The 16,651-nt window shown below is 42.8% G+C and overlaps 1 protein-coding gene across 7 annotated transcripts in view; it reads right to left on the minus strand.

Moving 5' to 3' along the window:
* rbm46 (RNA binding motif protein 46) overlaps positions 1 to 16,651 on the minus strand; it is a 350,512-nt gene that overhangs the window by 158,743 nt on the left and 175,118 nt on the right. For 3 of the 7 annotated variants that reach the window (XM_087980133.1, XM_087980131.1, XM_043708802.2), the window contains one exon: positions 2,698 to 2,938. The exons of 1 other annotated variant lie outside the window; for it this stretch is intronic. In XM_087980133.1, coding sequence (XP_087836259.1) covers positions 2,816 to 2,938 — 123 coding nt within the window. In that variant the 3' untranslated portion in view covers positions 2,698 to 2,815. Of the gene's footprint in view, positions 1 to 2,697; positions 2,939 to 16,651 lie in introns of those variants that run through there. 3 more of the 7 variants (XM_087980132.1, XM_087980130.1, XR_015753360.1) reach the window with 2 other exon arrangements.

Raw genomic sequence — 16,651 nt, forward strand, 5'->3', positions numbered from 1 at the left:
TATGGAAACAGGCCCTTCGGTCCAACAAGTCCACACTGACCTTCTGAAGAGCAATTCACCCAGACCAATTCCCCTACCATATATTTACCCCTGACTAATGCACCTGACACTATGAGCAATTTAGCATGGCCAATTCACCTGATCTGCACATCTCTGGATTGAGCACTATTCATTGAGCACCTCACCTATCTCCTGCAGTTCTACACATTCATGCCCACTTTAGTCCTTGAGGGGTCCAATTCTCTCTCGTTTTTATTTTGCCTTCGGTATACTTAATATCCTCTCATCTTCTAAGCCAAGACTATCGCGTGCCCCCTTTTTGTCCTCCTGATTTCCTTCAGTAAACTCCTGTATCCTTTACATACCTCCAGGAATTCCCTTGATCCTAACTGCCTGTACCTGAGCCATGCCTCCTTGTTTTTCTCTGGCCAAACCCTCAATATCTCTTGTCATCCAGAGTTTCATATTCCTGCCAATCTTGCCCTTCATGGTCACAGGAACATATAGACCTTGAACTTTAGCTATCTCACTTTTAAAGGCCTCCCACTTGCTGGATGTCCTTTTGCCTGGACGGCACGGTGGCATAGTGGTTAGCACTGCTGCTTCATAGTGCTTCACAGTGCCAGAGACCTGGGTTCAAATCCCAACTCAGGCAACTGACTGGAGTTTGCACATTCTCCCCATTTCTGCGTGGGTTTCCTCCCACAGTCCAAAAATGTGGAGGTTAAGTGCTAAGTTGCCTGTAGTATTAGGTGAAGGGGTAAATGTAGAGGAATGGGTCTGAGTGGGTTGCTCTTTGGAGGGTCGGTGTGGACTTGTTGGGCCGAAGGGTCTGTTTCCACACTGTAAGTAATCTAATCTATTCTGATCGACCCATGCAAGTTTGCCTCTAAATCCATCAAAATTTGCCTTGCCCCAATTTAGAACTTAAACCTGTGGACCAATTTTATCCCTCTCCATAACTATTTCAAAATTAATAAAACTATGGTCACTGGTTCCAAACTACTCCCCCACTGTCGCTTCATTCACCTGTCCTGCCCTGTTTCCCAAACGTTTCTAATTTGCTAACCAACCTACAATGTAGCACCATATCAAATGTGTACTGAAAATCCACATATTCAACATGCATCACAGTATCTTCATCTATGCTTGTCACCTAGTCAAATAACTTAATTAAATTTGTCAGACATAATTTGCCCTTGACAAAGCCATATTAGTCTGTCATTAACTGTTTAGTATTAATTTATTGTTTTCTAAATGATATTTACCTTATCCTGTATTATAGCCTACACTACTGAGAGGGGAAAAATATAAAAAGGACCTGAGGGGTAACTTTTTCAACAGGGTCTGGTATGTGTATAGAATAAGGTGCTAAAAGAAGTGGTGGAGATGGGTATAATTGCAACATTTAAAAGGCATCTGGATGGATATATGAATAGAAAGACTTTAGAGGGATATCGCCCAAATGCTAGCAAATGGGACCAGGTCAGGTTGGGATAACTGTTTGGCACAGCTGAGTTGGACCGAAGGATCGGTTTCCATGTTGTATGACTCTTAAGATGTCAAGCTGACAGGTCTGTAATTTTCTTGGTTATTCTTTGGTCCTTTTCTTCAAATACTGTGTCACATTTACAATCTTCCAGTCCTCTGGGCTACTCCTGTGTTCAGAGAGACCTGGAAAATTCCTGTCAATGGTTCCACGATTTGTTCCTTTAAACTCTCTCAGCAATCGAGGATGCAAATCCATCTGACCTGCTGACTTCTCAATCTAGAGTGCTGCCAGCCTTTATGGCACCTCTTCTTCATCGGTCATTATACTATTCAGTTGTTCAATACGCATGTTTTTCAACTGGCTATTGTTAGCATCCTCTTATTTGGTAAAAACAGAAGTAAAATATTCTTTTTGCCCTTCTGCCATATCGTTGCTTCAGTGTGTAGCTTTCTGGGCCCCACTATCCTTTTAGTTTTTTTTGCTATTAACATAGAACATAGAAAAATACAGCGCAGTACAGGCTCTTTGGCCCTAGATGTTGCGCCGATCCAAGCCCACCTAATCTACCTATCCTCCATGTGCCTATCCAATGCCCGTTTAAATGCCCATAAAGAGGGAGAGTCCACCACTGCTACTGGCAGGGCATTCCATGAACTCACGACTCACATATGTGAAGAACTTGTTGCTACTTGTTTTAGTTCAGTCTCATGCTTCTTCTTAGCCTCCCTGTATTTTAGCCTTAGCTTCTTTTTGCATTTGAGATACTCTTTCTGATTTCTATTGCTGTTGTTGGTTCAGCATGTATCAAATGCCTCCTTTATTTCCTTTATTTTCTCATCAATATCCTTAGTCATCCAGGGTACTCTAGCTTTAGTTACTAATATTCATTTGTCAAGGATATGTACTTAGCTACAGCTATTCATCTCCCTTTTGAAATTCTCCCATTTTCAGCAACTATTTTATCCAACAAAATGTGTGTCCAATCAATGTGCTCCAGTTCAACTTTAGACCCCTAACATCTGCCCAGACTGGGATCTTAATCACTGACTGAGTTTTACATTTAAACAAACTTATATTTTTTTAACTTTATTATGTTGTGATTGATATCTGCCAAATGCCCCCCTCCTCTGCCTCATTTCCTGGGACCAGATCTCGAGCAACCGCCTCATTGGTAGGACTGGAAATGTAGTAGTATTACAAGCAACTATGTACAGATATGTTTATTTATAGGAACTTTTGTTTTAAAGATACAGATTAAAATGTACTCTACTCATACAGTGAAAAAGCAAAATTTAAGATTTATTCACCATGGATGCATAATGTTCATTTTCCAAATGGTATTGTTTTATTAGGGGGGCTCCACGGAGGTGATGGCTCACCATGTTGCAAAATTCTCCTGATTTTCCTTTGCTTCTTATCATGCCTTTGCTGCTTTTCCTTTTGTTCCTGTTTGCAATAAACAATGTCAGATTGATAAATTAGTAATTGTTACACTGTATTAAGACAGCAAGTACATAAATTGTGTAATTGTGAACACATTCTACCTATGAATTGAAAATTAGTTGGACATGAAAGGTTAATATTTAAGGAGCTGACTCAGTTCTTCTTGCTGGTATAAATTTAATGCAAGGAGGTTTTGTTTACATGCAAACCTAAGCAGTTCAATGCTCATTTTAGAGCTTTATCAGAACGTACTTTAGGAATTTGTTGAGTGGGGGAAGAATTTGGCACAATAAGTTCTTTTACCACGCAAGGATCTCTCTGAGTGAAGCAGCAAGAGAAGCAACAAGGTGTAAAGCTGAAGCCAGGAGCATTGTTTAAGTTGAAAGGTAGCAGATTACTTGGTGAGTTTTAAGAGTTTTTCTTCTCTAAATCTGAGCAATCATTTTAATCATAACCAGGAATGTGTAAATGTAGGATTGACCAGTTAAAGCATGTTTTATAGATGCAAAGAAACATTGAATAAAGACTTTAATTCATTAAATAAATAAAATAAGGTTAATCCAAGAAATAGCAGAGCAGCATATTTGAAATGCAGCATGTGGGAGTTTGCAGATAGTGAGATTGTAAAGTGACTTTCGGTGATGTCTCCATTTCAAATCACAAACTCAAATTAATTGAAGTTGAGCGTGAGTTGGAAATACACAAGGGAATGGGAATAATTTCCAGCTTTATTCAAATAATAGTCAAACTTTAGGGGAAATCATAGATTAGGGAAAGGGAATTTATGATTGATTGAGAGCTGGCTAGTGGGTATTAAGGAGAGATTGAGAAGGAAGTTTAGAAGACCCTGGTCCTGTTCAACAGAAATGATTTACTTCTGATCTCCAATGATAAGGAGGGAGACTGCAGTGAGGTCAGCTAAATTGCAGAACAAAGCACCATGGCTCAGAAGACAGTTTAGGAGGGAAAAACACCTTATAAGAAATATAGTAATTATGTGAGGTTCCTCAGAGAACTCTCTACACTGAAGCCGGTTCAAAATCCTAGCACTCTTCTTAACAATATTGTATATGTTAAATGGATCACAGCAGCTTAAGGTGGTGGCTAGCTGTCACCTTCTCATTGGCAATTAGGGATAGACAATAATGGCTCACCAGTGATGCCTATATCCCAAGAACAAATAAACAAAAGCATCATAAAGTGAAAGTAGTTATCAACTCTAAAAGTTATGTAGTTGAAGCAACTGTAATCATTGTAATAGATGTCTCCATAATACTGGACAAAAAATAACATTTTTGGCTGATGAAAAGAACATTTAGAGAACTATTCCCCAATAGAGGGGAGAAAGACAAATAAAGAGCTTCCAGTCACAAAAATGGAAGGAAGGAAAATTAAGCTATCAAAATATAAAAGGGTAAAAGTATGGGACTATAGAAGATTTCAGATATGAGACTATGACATATTGTTGTGGTTCTGTTCGCCGAGCTGGAAATTTGTGTTGCAGACGTTTTGTCCCCTGTCTAGGTGACATCCTCAGTGCTTGGTAGCCTCATGTGAAGTGCTTCTGTGATGTTTCCTCTGGCATTTATAGTGGTTTGAATCTGCCGCTTCCGGTTGTCAGTTCCAGCTGTCCGTTGCAGTGGTCGGTATAGTGGTTGGTACACACAAAAGAAGTTGCATCAAGACACTATTCAAAAGGGCCACAACACACTGCAGTACACCAGAACTGCAAAAAGAGGAAGAAGAACACCTATACAATGTATTCGCCAAAAACTGAAACTCGCGCAATTTCATCAACAGATGCCTAAGGGAAAGACAACAGAACGAGAACATGCCGCAACTCAAAGGACTAGCCACGTTACCATACATCAAGAGCATTTCCGAACTGACAGCCAGACTACTGCGACCACTAGGACTCATAATAGCACACAAATCAACAGCCACTCTCAGACAACAACTCACCAGAACGAAGGACTCGATACCCAGCATGAGCAAAACCAATGTAGTAGTGTACAAAATCCCATGCAAGGACTGCACAAAACACTACATAGAACAAACAGGAAGACAGCTAACGATCTGCATCCATGAACACCAACTAGCCACGAAACGACACGACCAGCTATCTTTAGTAGCCACACATGCAGATGACAAGTGATATGAGTTTGACTGGGACAACACTACTATTATAGGACAAGCCAAACAGAGAACAGCCATGGAATTCCTAGAGGCATGGCACTCATCCACAGATTCAATCAATAAGCACATCGACCTGGACCCAATATACCGACCACTGCAACGGACAGCTGGAACTGACAACCGGAAGTGGCAGATTCAAACCACTATAAATGCCGGAGGAAACATCACAGATGCGCTTCACATGAGGCTCCCAAGCACTGAGGATGTCACCTAGACAGGGGACAAAACGTCTGCAACACAAATTCCCAGCTCAGTGAACGAGCACCCGAGCTATAAATCTTCTCACAAACTTTGAACTATGACATAATTCTGGAATAATTTGCAAAGCTCTGACAGGCTTATTTCTTGAAGCACTCTGAAGTCAGTATCCATAGCTAGCAAAAAGATAAGTTGAAACAGAGTGTGAACTTCATGGAACTACATAATCAAAAACATTCTAAGAATCATCACGATATTGAGCACAAAGCAAATTTAGGCCAGAGATATTGAAAGAATATTGTGGGTTTATTGAATGAAAAGGTACAAAAAAATGCAAGGTCTGTGATAAAAAACTTTAAGAAAGACAGCAACAGAATATTGAACTGCACAGCACAAGAACAGGCATTTCGGCCCACCTTGTCTGTGCCAACCATGATGCCATTCTAAACTAATCCCATTTGCCTGCACATGGTCCACATCACTCAATTCTTCTCCTGTGCGTCTTAAATATTGCTATCGTATCTGCTTCTACCACCTCTCTTACCAGTGTGTTCCAGGCACCTAACATTCTCAAGTCCAAAGAAGATGTAAATGTATGCTTTATATATTATACTGAGGCAGTTGACAGAGAGAGGCAGACAAGACATTGAAAATATCATACAACATGAATAGATAGAAAATAAGAACCATTCCCACAAATTCAGTCAATAGAGTACTTAACTAGGGAACCAAGTTAGGGATTTATTGTCACGCTGTTCTTGAACGTGTCGGTGTGTTCAAGCTTCTGTGTATTTTGCCTAACAGAAGGTTTAGGAGTGCATTACCAGGGTAGGATGAGTCTTTAATGATGCTGACAGCCTTTTCACAGCAATGAGACATGTAAATTGCCTCAATGGATGGAAGGTTACCTTCGGTGATGGTCTAGTTGGTGAGGGTCCTTATGGACAGACCAAATTTCCAAAGCCACCTGAGGAAGGAGTGTTGTTGTGCCACCTTGACTGTCATATCTACATGGGAGGCTCAACCTTTACAGATGCACAATAGAAAGCATACTCTTGGTTGTAGTCACTCCTAGGGATCTAATGCTCTCAACCTTTGCTCCATTGATTTAGAGGTTGGCTTGTTCTACTTTCTTTCTGAAGTCAATGATCCGTTCTTAGTTTTGCCGACCTTAAGAGAGGGGTTGTTATCATTGTACCATGTCACCAAGCCCTCTATCTCCTTTCTGTATTCTGACTTATCATTGTTTAATATGCATCCTACCACAGCGGTGTTGTCAGCAAACAAGTTGAAGGAATAAGGATGCAGACAAATTAGGAATTTGAGAATAAAACACAACAATAAAATAGAGTTTTTCATCTCTCCAGATATTAACTATGATATAGGTAAAGGGGATATTGGAATGCAATTCTGATGATGTGCATGGATTTTCTTTCTCACTGAATATCGATAGTGAAGATTGTTTATTGGGCCTAAAATTTAGGGGAAGACTCAGATCAGACAAGGAAAACTAGAGTTGGGGGAAAATGAAGCATCAGACCATCATATATGACAAAACATTGAACATTATATGATGTTGTGCCGAACTGCGGAATCAATCTGAAACCCTTCTAACCTACACTATCCCAGTGTCATCCATATATTTATCCAATGACCATTTAAATGCCCTTAAGGTTGGCGGGTCTACTACTGTTGCAGGCAGGGCATTCCATGCCCTTACTACTCTGAGTAAAGAAATTACCTCTGACATCTGTCCTATATCTATCACCCCTCAATTAAAGCTATGCCCCCTCGTGCTAGCCATCACCATCCAAGGAAAAAGACTCTCACTGTCCACTCTATCTAATCCTCTGATGATTTTGTATGTCTCTATTAAGTCACCTCTCAACCTTCTTCTCTCTAATGAAAACAGCCTGAAGTACCTCATAAAACCTTCCCTCTATACCAGGCAATATCCTATTAAATCGCCTCTGAACCCTTTCCAAAGCCTCCACATCTTCCTGTAGCACAGCGACCAGAATTGTACACAATACTCCAAGTGCAGCTGCACCAGAGTTTTGTACAGCTGCAGTATGTCCTCATGGCTCTGAAACACTTCACTCTACCAATAAAAGCTAACATCCCATAACAATCCTATCAATCTGGGTTGCAACTTTCAGGGACCTATGTACATGGACACTGCTCATCCATACTACCAAGCATCTTACCGTTAGCTCACATCCATATTCCTGTTACTCCATCCAAAGTGAATCACTTCACACTTTTCTGCATTAAACTCCATTTGCCACTGCTCAACCTAGCTCTGCAGCTTGTCTATGTCCCTCTGTAACCTGCAATATCCTTCGGCACTATCCACAACTCTATTGACCTTAGTGTCATCCACAAATTTACTAGCCCATCCTTCTATGCCCTCATCCAGGACATTTAAAAAAATGACCAATAGCAGTGGGTCAAAACAGATCCTTGTGGTACACAGCTAGTAACTGAACTGTAGAATGATCATTTCTTATCAATCATGACCCTCTGATTTATTTTAGCTAGCCAATTTCTGATCCAAACTCTGAAATCACCCTCCGTATTTTCTGCAATGGCCTACCATTGGGTACCTTATCAAACACCTTACTGAAATCCATATACACCACATCAACCACTTTACCCTCATCCGTCTGCTTGGTCACTTTCTCAAAGAACTCAATAAGGTTTTGTGAGACACGACCTACCCTTCACAAAACTGTGTTGACTATCCCTAATCAACGTATTCCTTTTCAGATGATTATAAATCCTATCTCTTATAATCCTTCCAACACTCGGCCCGCAACCGAAATAAGGCTCACTGGTGTATAATTACCAGGATTGTCCCTACTCCCCTTCTTGAACAAGGGAACAACATTTATTATCCTCCAGTCTTCTGGCACTATTCCTTTAGACAATGATGACATATAGATGAAAGCCAATGGTTCTGCAATCTCCTTCCTAGATTCCCAGAAAATCTTAAGATAAATCCCATTCGGCCTAGGGACTTATATATTTTCACTCTTTCCAGAATTGCTAACATCTCCTTATGAACCTCAATCCTATCTAGTCTTATAGCCTGTATCTCAGTCTTCTCCTCAACAACTTTGTCATTTTCCAGTGTATATACCGACAAAAAAATTTTCATTTAGCGCCTCTCCTATCTGCTCGGACTCCACGCACAACTTCCCATTACTGCCCTCAACTGTCCCTAATCTTACTCTAATCATTCTTTTATTCCTGACATACCTGTAGAAAGCATTAGAGTTTTCCTGGCTCTTACCTGCCAAAGACTTCTCATGTCCTATCCTGACTCTTCTTTGCTCTCTCTTTAGGTCCTTCCTGGCTAACTTGTAACTTTCAAGCAGCTGAACTGAGCGCTCATGTCTCATCTTTACATAAGCCTTCTTCTTCCACTTGACAAGAGATTCCACTTCTTTAGTAAATCATGGTTCGCTCGCTCGACCACTGCCTGACAGGTACATATTTATGAAGGACACGCAATAGCTGTTCCTTGAACAAGTTCCACATTTCAATTGTGCCCATCCCCTGCAGTTTCCTTCCCCATCCTATGCATCTTAAGTCTTGCCCAATTGCATCATAATTGCCTTTCTCCCAGCTATAACTCTTCCCCTGCAGTATATATCTATCCCTTTCCATCGCTAAACTAAACTGAATTGTGATCACTATCACCAAAGTGCTCACCTACCTCCAAATCTAACACCTGGCCAGGTTCATTACCCAGTACTAAATCCATTGTGGCCTCGCCCCTTGTTGGTCTATCTACATACTCTGTCAGGAAGTCCTCCTGCACATATTGGACAAAAACTGACCTATCTAAAGTACTCGAACTATAGCATTTCTAGTCAATATTTAGAAAGTTAAAGTCCCCCCATAACAACTATCCTGTTACTTTCACTCCTGTCCAGAATCATCCATGCAATCCTTTTCTCTACATCTCTGGAACTTTTCAGAGGTCTATAGAAAACTCCTGACAGGGTGACCTCCTTTCCTGTTTCTAACTTCAGCCCATACTACCTCAGTAAAGGAGTCCTGCAACATCCTTTTTGCAACCATAATACTATCCTTGACTAACAATGCCACACCTACCCCCCTCTTTTCTTCATCTTCTGTTCTTACTGAAACATCTAAATCCTGGAACCTGCAACAACCATTTCGGTCCCTGCTTGATTCATGTCTCCAAAATGGCCACAACATCGAAGTCCCAGGTACCAACCCTTGCTGCTAGTTCACCCACCTTATTCCGGATGCTCCTGGCATTGAAGTAGGCACACTTCAAACCAGTTTCCTGCCTGCCGGTACACTTTTGCGACCTTGAAACCTCATTTCTGACCTCACTGCTCTCAACCTCCTATACACTGGGGCTACAATTCACATTCCCATCCCCCTGCTGAATTAGTTTAAACCCTCCCAAACAGCATTAGCAAACCTTCCCCCCCTGCCAAGATATTGGTACCCTTTTGGTTCAGGTGGAGACCATCCTGTTTGTAGAGGTCCCACCTACCCCAGAATGAGCCCCAATTATCCAGATATCCCAATTCCTCCCTCCTGTACCATCCCTCAAGCCACGTGCTTAACTCTTCTCTCTTCCTATTCCTTGCCTCGCTAGCAGGTGGCATGGGTTACAAACCAGAGATAACAACTCTGTTTGTTCTAGCTCTAAGCTTCCATTCTAGCTCTCTGAATTTCTGTCTTAAATCTCCATCCTTTTTCCTACCTATGCCTATGTGGACTATGACTTGGGCTGCTCCCCCTCCCCCTTCCCCCTTAAGGATCCTAAAAACATGATCCAAGTCATCACGCACCCTGACACCTGGGAGGCAACACACCACCGTGAGTCTCTCTCGTTCCCTAAGGATCTCCTATCTGTCCCCTCAACTATGGAGTCCCCAATGACTAATGCCGTGCTCCTCTTTCCCCTTCCCTTCTGAGCAACAGGGACAGACTATGTACTAGAGACCTGCACCTCATGGCTTACCCCTAGTAAGTCCCCCCTGCAACAGTATCCAAAACAGTATACTTGTTAATGGGGGGAACAGCCACCGGGGATCCCTGCATTGTCTGCCGGTTCCCTTTCCATCCCCTGACTGTAACCCATCTACCTTTTTCCAGTACCTGAGGTGTGACTACCTCCATGTAAATCCTCTCAATTAGCCCCTCAACCTGCTGAATGATCCGAAGTTCATCCAGCTCCAGGTGCCTAACACAGTTTCCGAGGAGCTGGAGTTCGCTGCACATCTGCAGCTGAAGTCAGCACATACACTAGTAGTGACCTTTAAGTCCCACATTCTATAGAAGGAGCATTCAACTGCCCTAACTTCCATTCCTACTGTTTTGAATTCCCAAAGAGACTATTGGAAAAACAACTAGCAACTTTTCCAATCCGGCACACAGAAACTTTTTTTGGTTAGAGGAGGCGGACAGGAGTGGGACACTAACTAAGTAGCGTTTCAGGTAACGCAACCGCTCAAATGTATGACTTCACTTACTCAGCAATCCCATGTCCACTCTTATTCAGCATGCACCCTGCCTATTCACGAGGTAAGTTTTTAAAGTCTTCACTTACCTTCCCGGCAGTCCCCTGGTTGTCAATCCTGGTGTTCCTGCTGTTAAAAAAACAGATGATAGGAACATAGGAAATTGAAGATAAGGCTGAGGCATTCACAACAATGCTCAGCCAGAAGTCCAGAGTGACTGGTGCAGGCCCAGACGGATCAAAGGCCTCAGCACCATTGGTACCATTTTCAGCCTAGTCATTTCACTCCATGTGTTATCAAGAAATGGCTGCATATACTGAAACGGCAGTGGGGCCTTACAACATTCCACAATAGAACTGAAGACGTACATTCCCGAACTTCTGACGAACCTGATGAACCTATCCCAACAGTCACTGCATCAGAGGTCAGATCAGTTTTTCTTCATGTGAATCCAAGGATAGTGATGGGACCAGACCGAGTACCAGGCCGTGCACTCGGAGCATGTGCAGATCAACTGGCAGAGGTCTTCCTAGACATCTTCAACCTCTCCCTGCAGCAGGCCACTGTCCCTGCCTGTTCAATAGGGCCAACATTATCCCTGTGCCTAAGAAGGCTCATGCAGCATGTCTCAATGACTACCGCCCATTGGCCCTAACTTCGATAGTGATGAAGTGCTTTGAAAGGCTGGTCATGGCATTAATCAACTCCAGCCTCCTCATTACTCTTGACCCACTCCAATTTGCCTATCGGACCAACAGATCCACGTCAGACGCCATATCACATACCCTTCACTCCTCCCTAGAACATCTTGACTCAAGAACAGCTATATAAGAATCCTACTCATTGACTACAGTTCAGCCTTCAACACTATTATCCCCTCGAGACTGATTACTTAACTTTGTGATCTTGGACTCAGACCCATTCTTTGCAACTGGATCCTCAGTTTCCTGAGCCACAGGCCACAATCAGAGAAGATTGGGGACAATATTTCATTGTCACAAACACTCATCACTGGAGCCCCCACAGGGGTGTGTACTCAGCCCCCTACTGTCTCACTCTATACCCATGACTGTGTCGCCAAATACCAGACTAATTCCATTTACAAGTTCACTGATGACACCACCATAGTTGGTCGAATCTCAGATGGCGATGAAACAGACTACAGATGGGAGGCAGAAGACCAGAAAAAATGGTGCACTGAGAACAACCTAGCTCTCAATGCCAAGGAACACATTATTGACTTTCGGCAGGATATTACTCATGCCCCCCTATACATTAACAGCACAGAGGTGGAACTAACGGAGAGTGTCAATCTCCTGGAAGTGGTTATCCACAACAAGCTTTCTTGGACTCTTCATGTGGACGCACTGGTTACAAAGGCCCAACAACATTTCTTCTTCCTCATGCAGCTGAGGAAATTTGGCATGATGGTGAATACCCTTGCCAATTTTTATAGGTGCGCCATCGAGAGCATTCTGTCTGGATGTATCAGTACCTGGTATGGCAACTGTACCATTCAAGATCAGACATGGCTAGAGAGAGTGGTGAACTTGGCCTGGACAATCACAAAAGCTAACCAGCCATCTATAGAATCCATTTACCAGGCCCACTGTCAAGGAAAGACCACCAGCATTCTTAAAAATCCATCCCACCCTGGCAATGTTTTTATACAACCTCTACCCTTGGGGACAAGGTACAGAAGCCTGAACACATGCACCAGCTGTTTCGTAACAGTTTCTACCTTACTGTTGTTGGAATACTGAATGGACTCACAAACTCTTAACATTCGCCTGTACCTGTGTTTTTGTTTTTGCAGCTATTTACCTATTATTTACTATCTATGCTACTTAACTATGTGATCTGCCTGTATTACTTGCAAGACAAAGCTTTCGTTGTGCCTCCGTACATGTGACAATAAATTCAATTCAATTCAACTCCTCGCATCCTTAGCCAAGCTGTTCCAATATAGCTACTCAACAGGAACAGTGCTACCAAGCAGCATTTGTTGAGCTATAACCAGAAGAGAAAATGAGGTCTGCAGATGCTGGAGTCAGAGATGGAAATGTGTTGCTGGAGAAGCGCAGCAGGTCAGGCAGCATCTAGGGAACAGGAGAATCGACGTTTCGGGCATGATTCCTGAAGAAGGGCTAATGCCCGAAACGTCGATTCTCCTGTTCCCTTGAGCTATAACCAGTCTAGTTATGGCCAGTTTGGGATCTACAAGGCCACTTAGCTCCTGACCTCATTACAACTTTCAGCTACTGAGTTGAATTTTAGGGTTGAGATGAGAATTTGTGGCATTGAGGAGCCATCACAACAGTATATTCAATGGGAATGAGGGAGGAAAGTTCTTCACTGTCTGGATGCATATGTTAGCACAAAGGAAGGTGGTTGCAGTTGATCTTTCCAGGCTATCTCTGCAGGTGTTCTGCAGGGTCGTATCCTAGGCCCAATCATTTTCGGCTGGGTCATCAATAACATTCCTCTACCCTAAGGTCTGAAATTGGGATTCTTGCTGATTGTGCAACTATGTTCAGCATTCATGATTTCACAGATACAGAAACAGTCCATGTTCAAGTGCAGATACACCTGGGCAAGTTCTATGCTTGGGTTGAAAATGTTAAGTAACATTCATGCCTATAAATGTCAGACAATGACCATTTTCAACAAGACAGAGTGTAACCATTATCCTTTGTTACAATGATTGTTAAATTCCCCACGATCAACATCCTGATCAGAAGCTGAACCGTACAAACCATATAAATATAGTGGCTCTAAGAGCAGGTCAGAGTTAAGAATCCTTCAGAACCCACCAAAGCCAATCCACCATCTACATGGCACAAGGCAGGAGTTTAACTGAATATCATCTCATACATTCCCCACAGCATGGGGAAACAGCCCATTGAGTCCACACCGACATTCCAAAGAACATCCCACATAGACTCACTCCCCTATTCCTGTCACCCTGCATTTCTCAAGGCTAATCAACCTGACCTCACAGCTCTGGACACTGGGCAATTTAGCATGGCTAATCCACCTAATTTACACACCTTTGAACTGTGGGAGGAAACCCATGCAGACAATGAGAGAATGTGCTAACTCCACACAGACAGTCACCTGAGGCTGGAATTGAACACTGTTGTGAGGCAGCAGTGCAAAACAGTGAGTCACCATGCCGTCAATTTTTTAAAGAGAGGTCTGTCTACGTTCAGGTTCTGATAAGACTCAGAACTACCATTGCTTCATCAGAGACAACTAACATTGAAGTTGCCAATCCTCAGGCATCATCTTTTGCCGCTGGGCCATTGCACCTTCGCTATCGCCTGCACTGGGCACACCATCTGAGACTATCACCATGGTTCATGTTGCCATGGCGTCCTCCTGCCACTGTAAGCTTTGGACCAAGTTAATGATGAAGTAGCCAATCCTCAGGTGCCATCTTACGAGAAGGTGCCGAGACAGCAACATACTGCCCTCCCCCATGGTTTCGGTGATGCTGTTGACCACAGGCACAGTAAAGGCCTCTCTAATTGTCCAAGGGCCTAAATGGATGTTATCCCTATTTACCTGGATGAGTGTAATTCCAACACCAACAAAGAAGCTTGAAACCATACCACATGAATAGCCACCATATGCACAAGCATCCATCCTCACAACCCAGTGCGAACCATCTACAAGATGCAATGTAGATGAAATTCAGCAAAACTCTTTAGACCGTACCTGACAAACTGATATCTACTTCCATCTACGGTAACATGTACTCAGGAATGCCATCATTTACAAATTCCAAAGCTACTCACCAATAGTGGCTCACCATTGCCTCACCGCACCAGGGACCCACATTACATTCCAGCCTCGGGCGACTGTCTGTGTGGAGTTTGTACATTCACTCCATGTCTGTGTGGATTTCCTCCGGGTACTCCAGTTTCCTCCCACAATCCAAAGATGTGCAGATTTGGTGAATTGGCCATGTTAAATTGCCCATATTTTTCAGAGATGTGTAGGTTAGGTGCATTAGTCAGGGGCAAATGTAGAGTAATGTGGAATAGGTTTGGGTGGGTTACTCTTTGGAGGGTCGGTGTGGACTTATTGGGGCCTGTTTCCACACTGAAAGGATTCTCAGCTTCTAAAAGCCTGACTTGGAAATCATTCCTTCAGTATTGCTAAGTCAGAATTCTGGTACTCCCTCCCTATCAGCATTATGGGTTCACCCACTGGAAATGAACTGTGGCAGTTTAAGAAGGCAGCTCATCACCACCTTCTCATAGCCAGATAAGGATAGGCAATAAATGCTGCATTAGCCAGTGTTGCTCACATCCCATATTGGAGAAATTCAGCAGGTCTGGCAGCATATGTGGAAAAAGAAATATATCATAGAATCCCTACAGTGTGGATACAGGCTATTTTGCCCTTTGAGTTCACACTGACCCTACACAAAGCATCCCACCCAACATGCATGGCCAATTTACCTAGCTTGCAGTATTTGGACTGTGGGAGGAAACCTACACAGGCATGGGGAGAACATGCTAACTTCATACATCATCCAAGGCTGAAATTGAACCCAGGTCCCTAGTGCTGCAAGTCAAGATTAGAGTAGTGCTGAAAAGCACAGCAGGTCAGTCTGCATCTGAGGAGCAGGAAAATCGACATTTTGGGCAAAAGCCCTTCATCAGGAAAGGCCTGATGAAGGGCTTTTGCCCAAAACGTTGATTTTCCTGCTCCTCGGATGCTGCCTGACCTGCTGTGCTTTTTCAGCATCACTCTAATCTTGACTCTAATCTGCAGTAACCACCTCCACCCTGGTGCTATGAGGCAGCAGTGCTAACCACTGAGCCACCATGCCTGTTAGTTATAATAGTCAATGTTTCTAGTCTAATCTGACTCAGCTTTGGAACTGAAAATGATGCTGTTGGCAGAGAGGGAGGTGGGACAAGTGGAACAGATTATGAGGGTGCCCATAACAAAAAACAAAAGGAGTGATCATGGTGACATAGGTGAGACCAAGATCTAAAATAAGTGTAACTGAACTTGTGAAAAGGATCTCTGCCTTTCTGAGAACAAACTCAACAAGTTACTATCAAAACATGGCCGGGGCATAACAGGAGTGGAGGACAGAGATCATAATCCTAGTTGTGGAACTCAATACTGAGTTCTAGAGGCTGTGGAAAATGACATATTGTTCTTAGACCTTGTATTGAGCAGCAAGAACATTATAGCAGGCCTAGGGCACAAAAGAAAATTGCTTGTTCCCTCATGGGCTCTGTAATAAGTTGCTCCAAAAAAACCAGCTCGTAGACATTCTATAAATTTGTTTTTGGGATCTGTTATCAACCTGATTTTCCCAGTCCACCTGCATATTGACATCCCCATAGTTATTGAAGTAGTGTCTTTCTTACATGCCTTTTCCTTCTCCTGATTTATTTTCTGCTCCACATCCCGATGATGTTTAGAGTGCATAACTCCCATCAGGATCCTTTATTCCTTTACAGCTCCTCAAATCTACCCAGATTCTATGCCAGACGATGTCCAATTAATGTCTGACACCAGTTCAGTATAACTTCATTGCTCATGTTCTGGTGCCTGCATTAATAAAACATGGATTACTGTATACTATATCAACTGCTTGCTCTACCTGTCCTGCCACCTTTAGTGATTTACATTTCCATACACCAGTATGTCTATGGTTCTGCACACACCTTAGGATAATTCCCTTTATTTCATACTCACTTAACCAATTTGTATGGCAGTCAATTTTGTATCCGTGTTGTTACTGCCCAGTATGTACACCACATCAACAGCATTACCCTCATCA

Source organism: Chiloscyllium plagiosum, unplaced genomic scaffold, assembly GCF_037043375.1.
Source record: "Chiloscyllium plagiosum isolate Xiang-an unplaced genomic scaffold, Cpla_swu_hap1 HiC_scaffold_36, whole genome shotgun sequence".
Taxonomy (NCBI): domain Eukaryota; kingdom Metazoa; phylum Chordata; class Chondrichthyes; order Orectolobiformes; family Hemiscylliidae; genus Chiloscyllium; species Chiloscyllium plagiosum.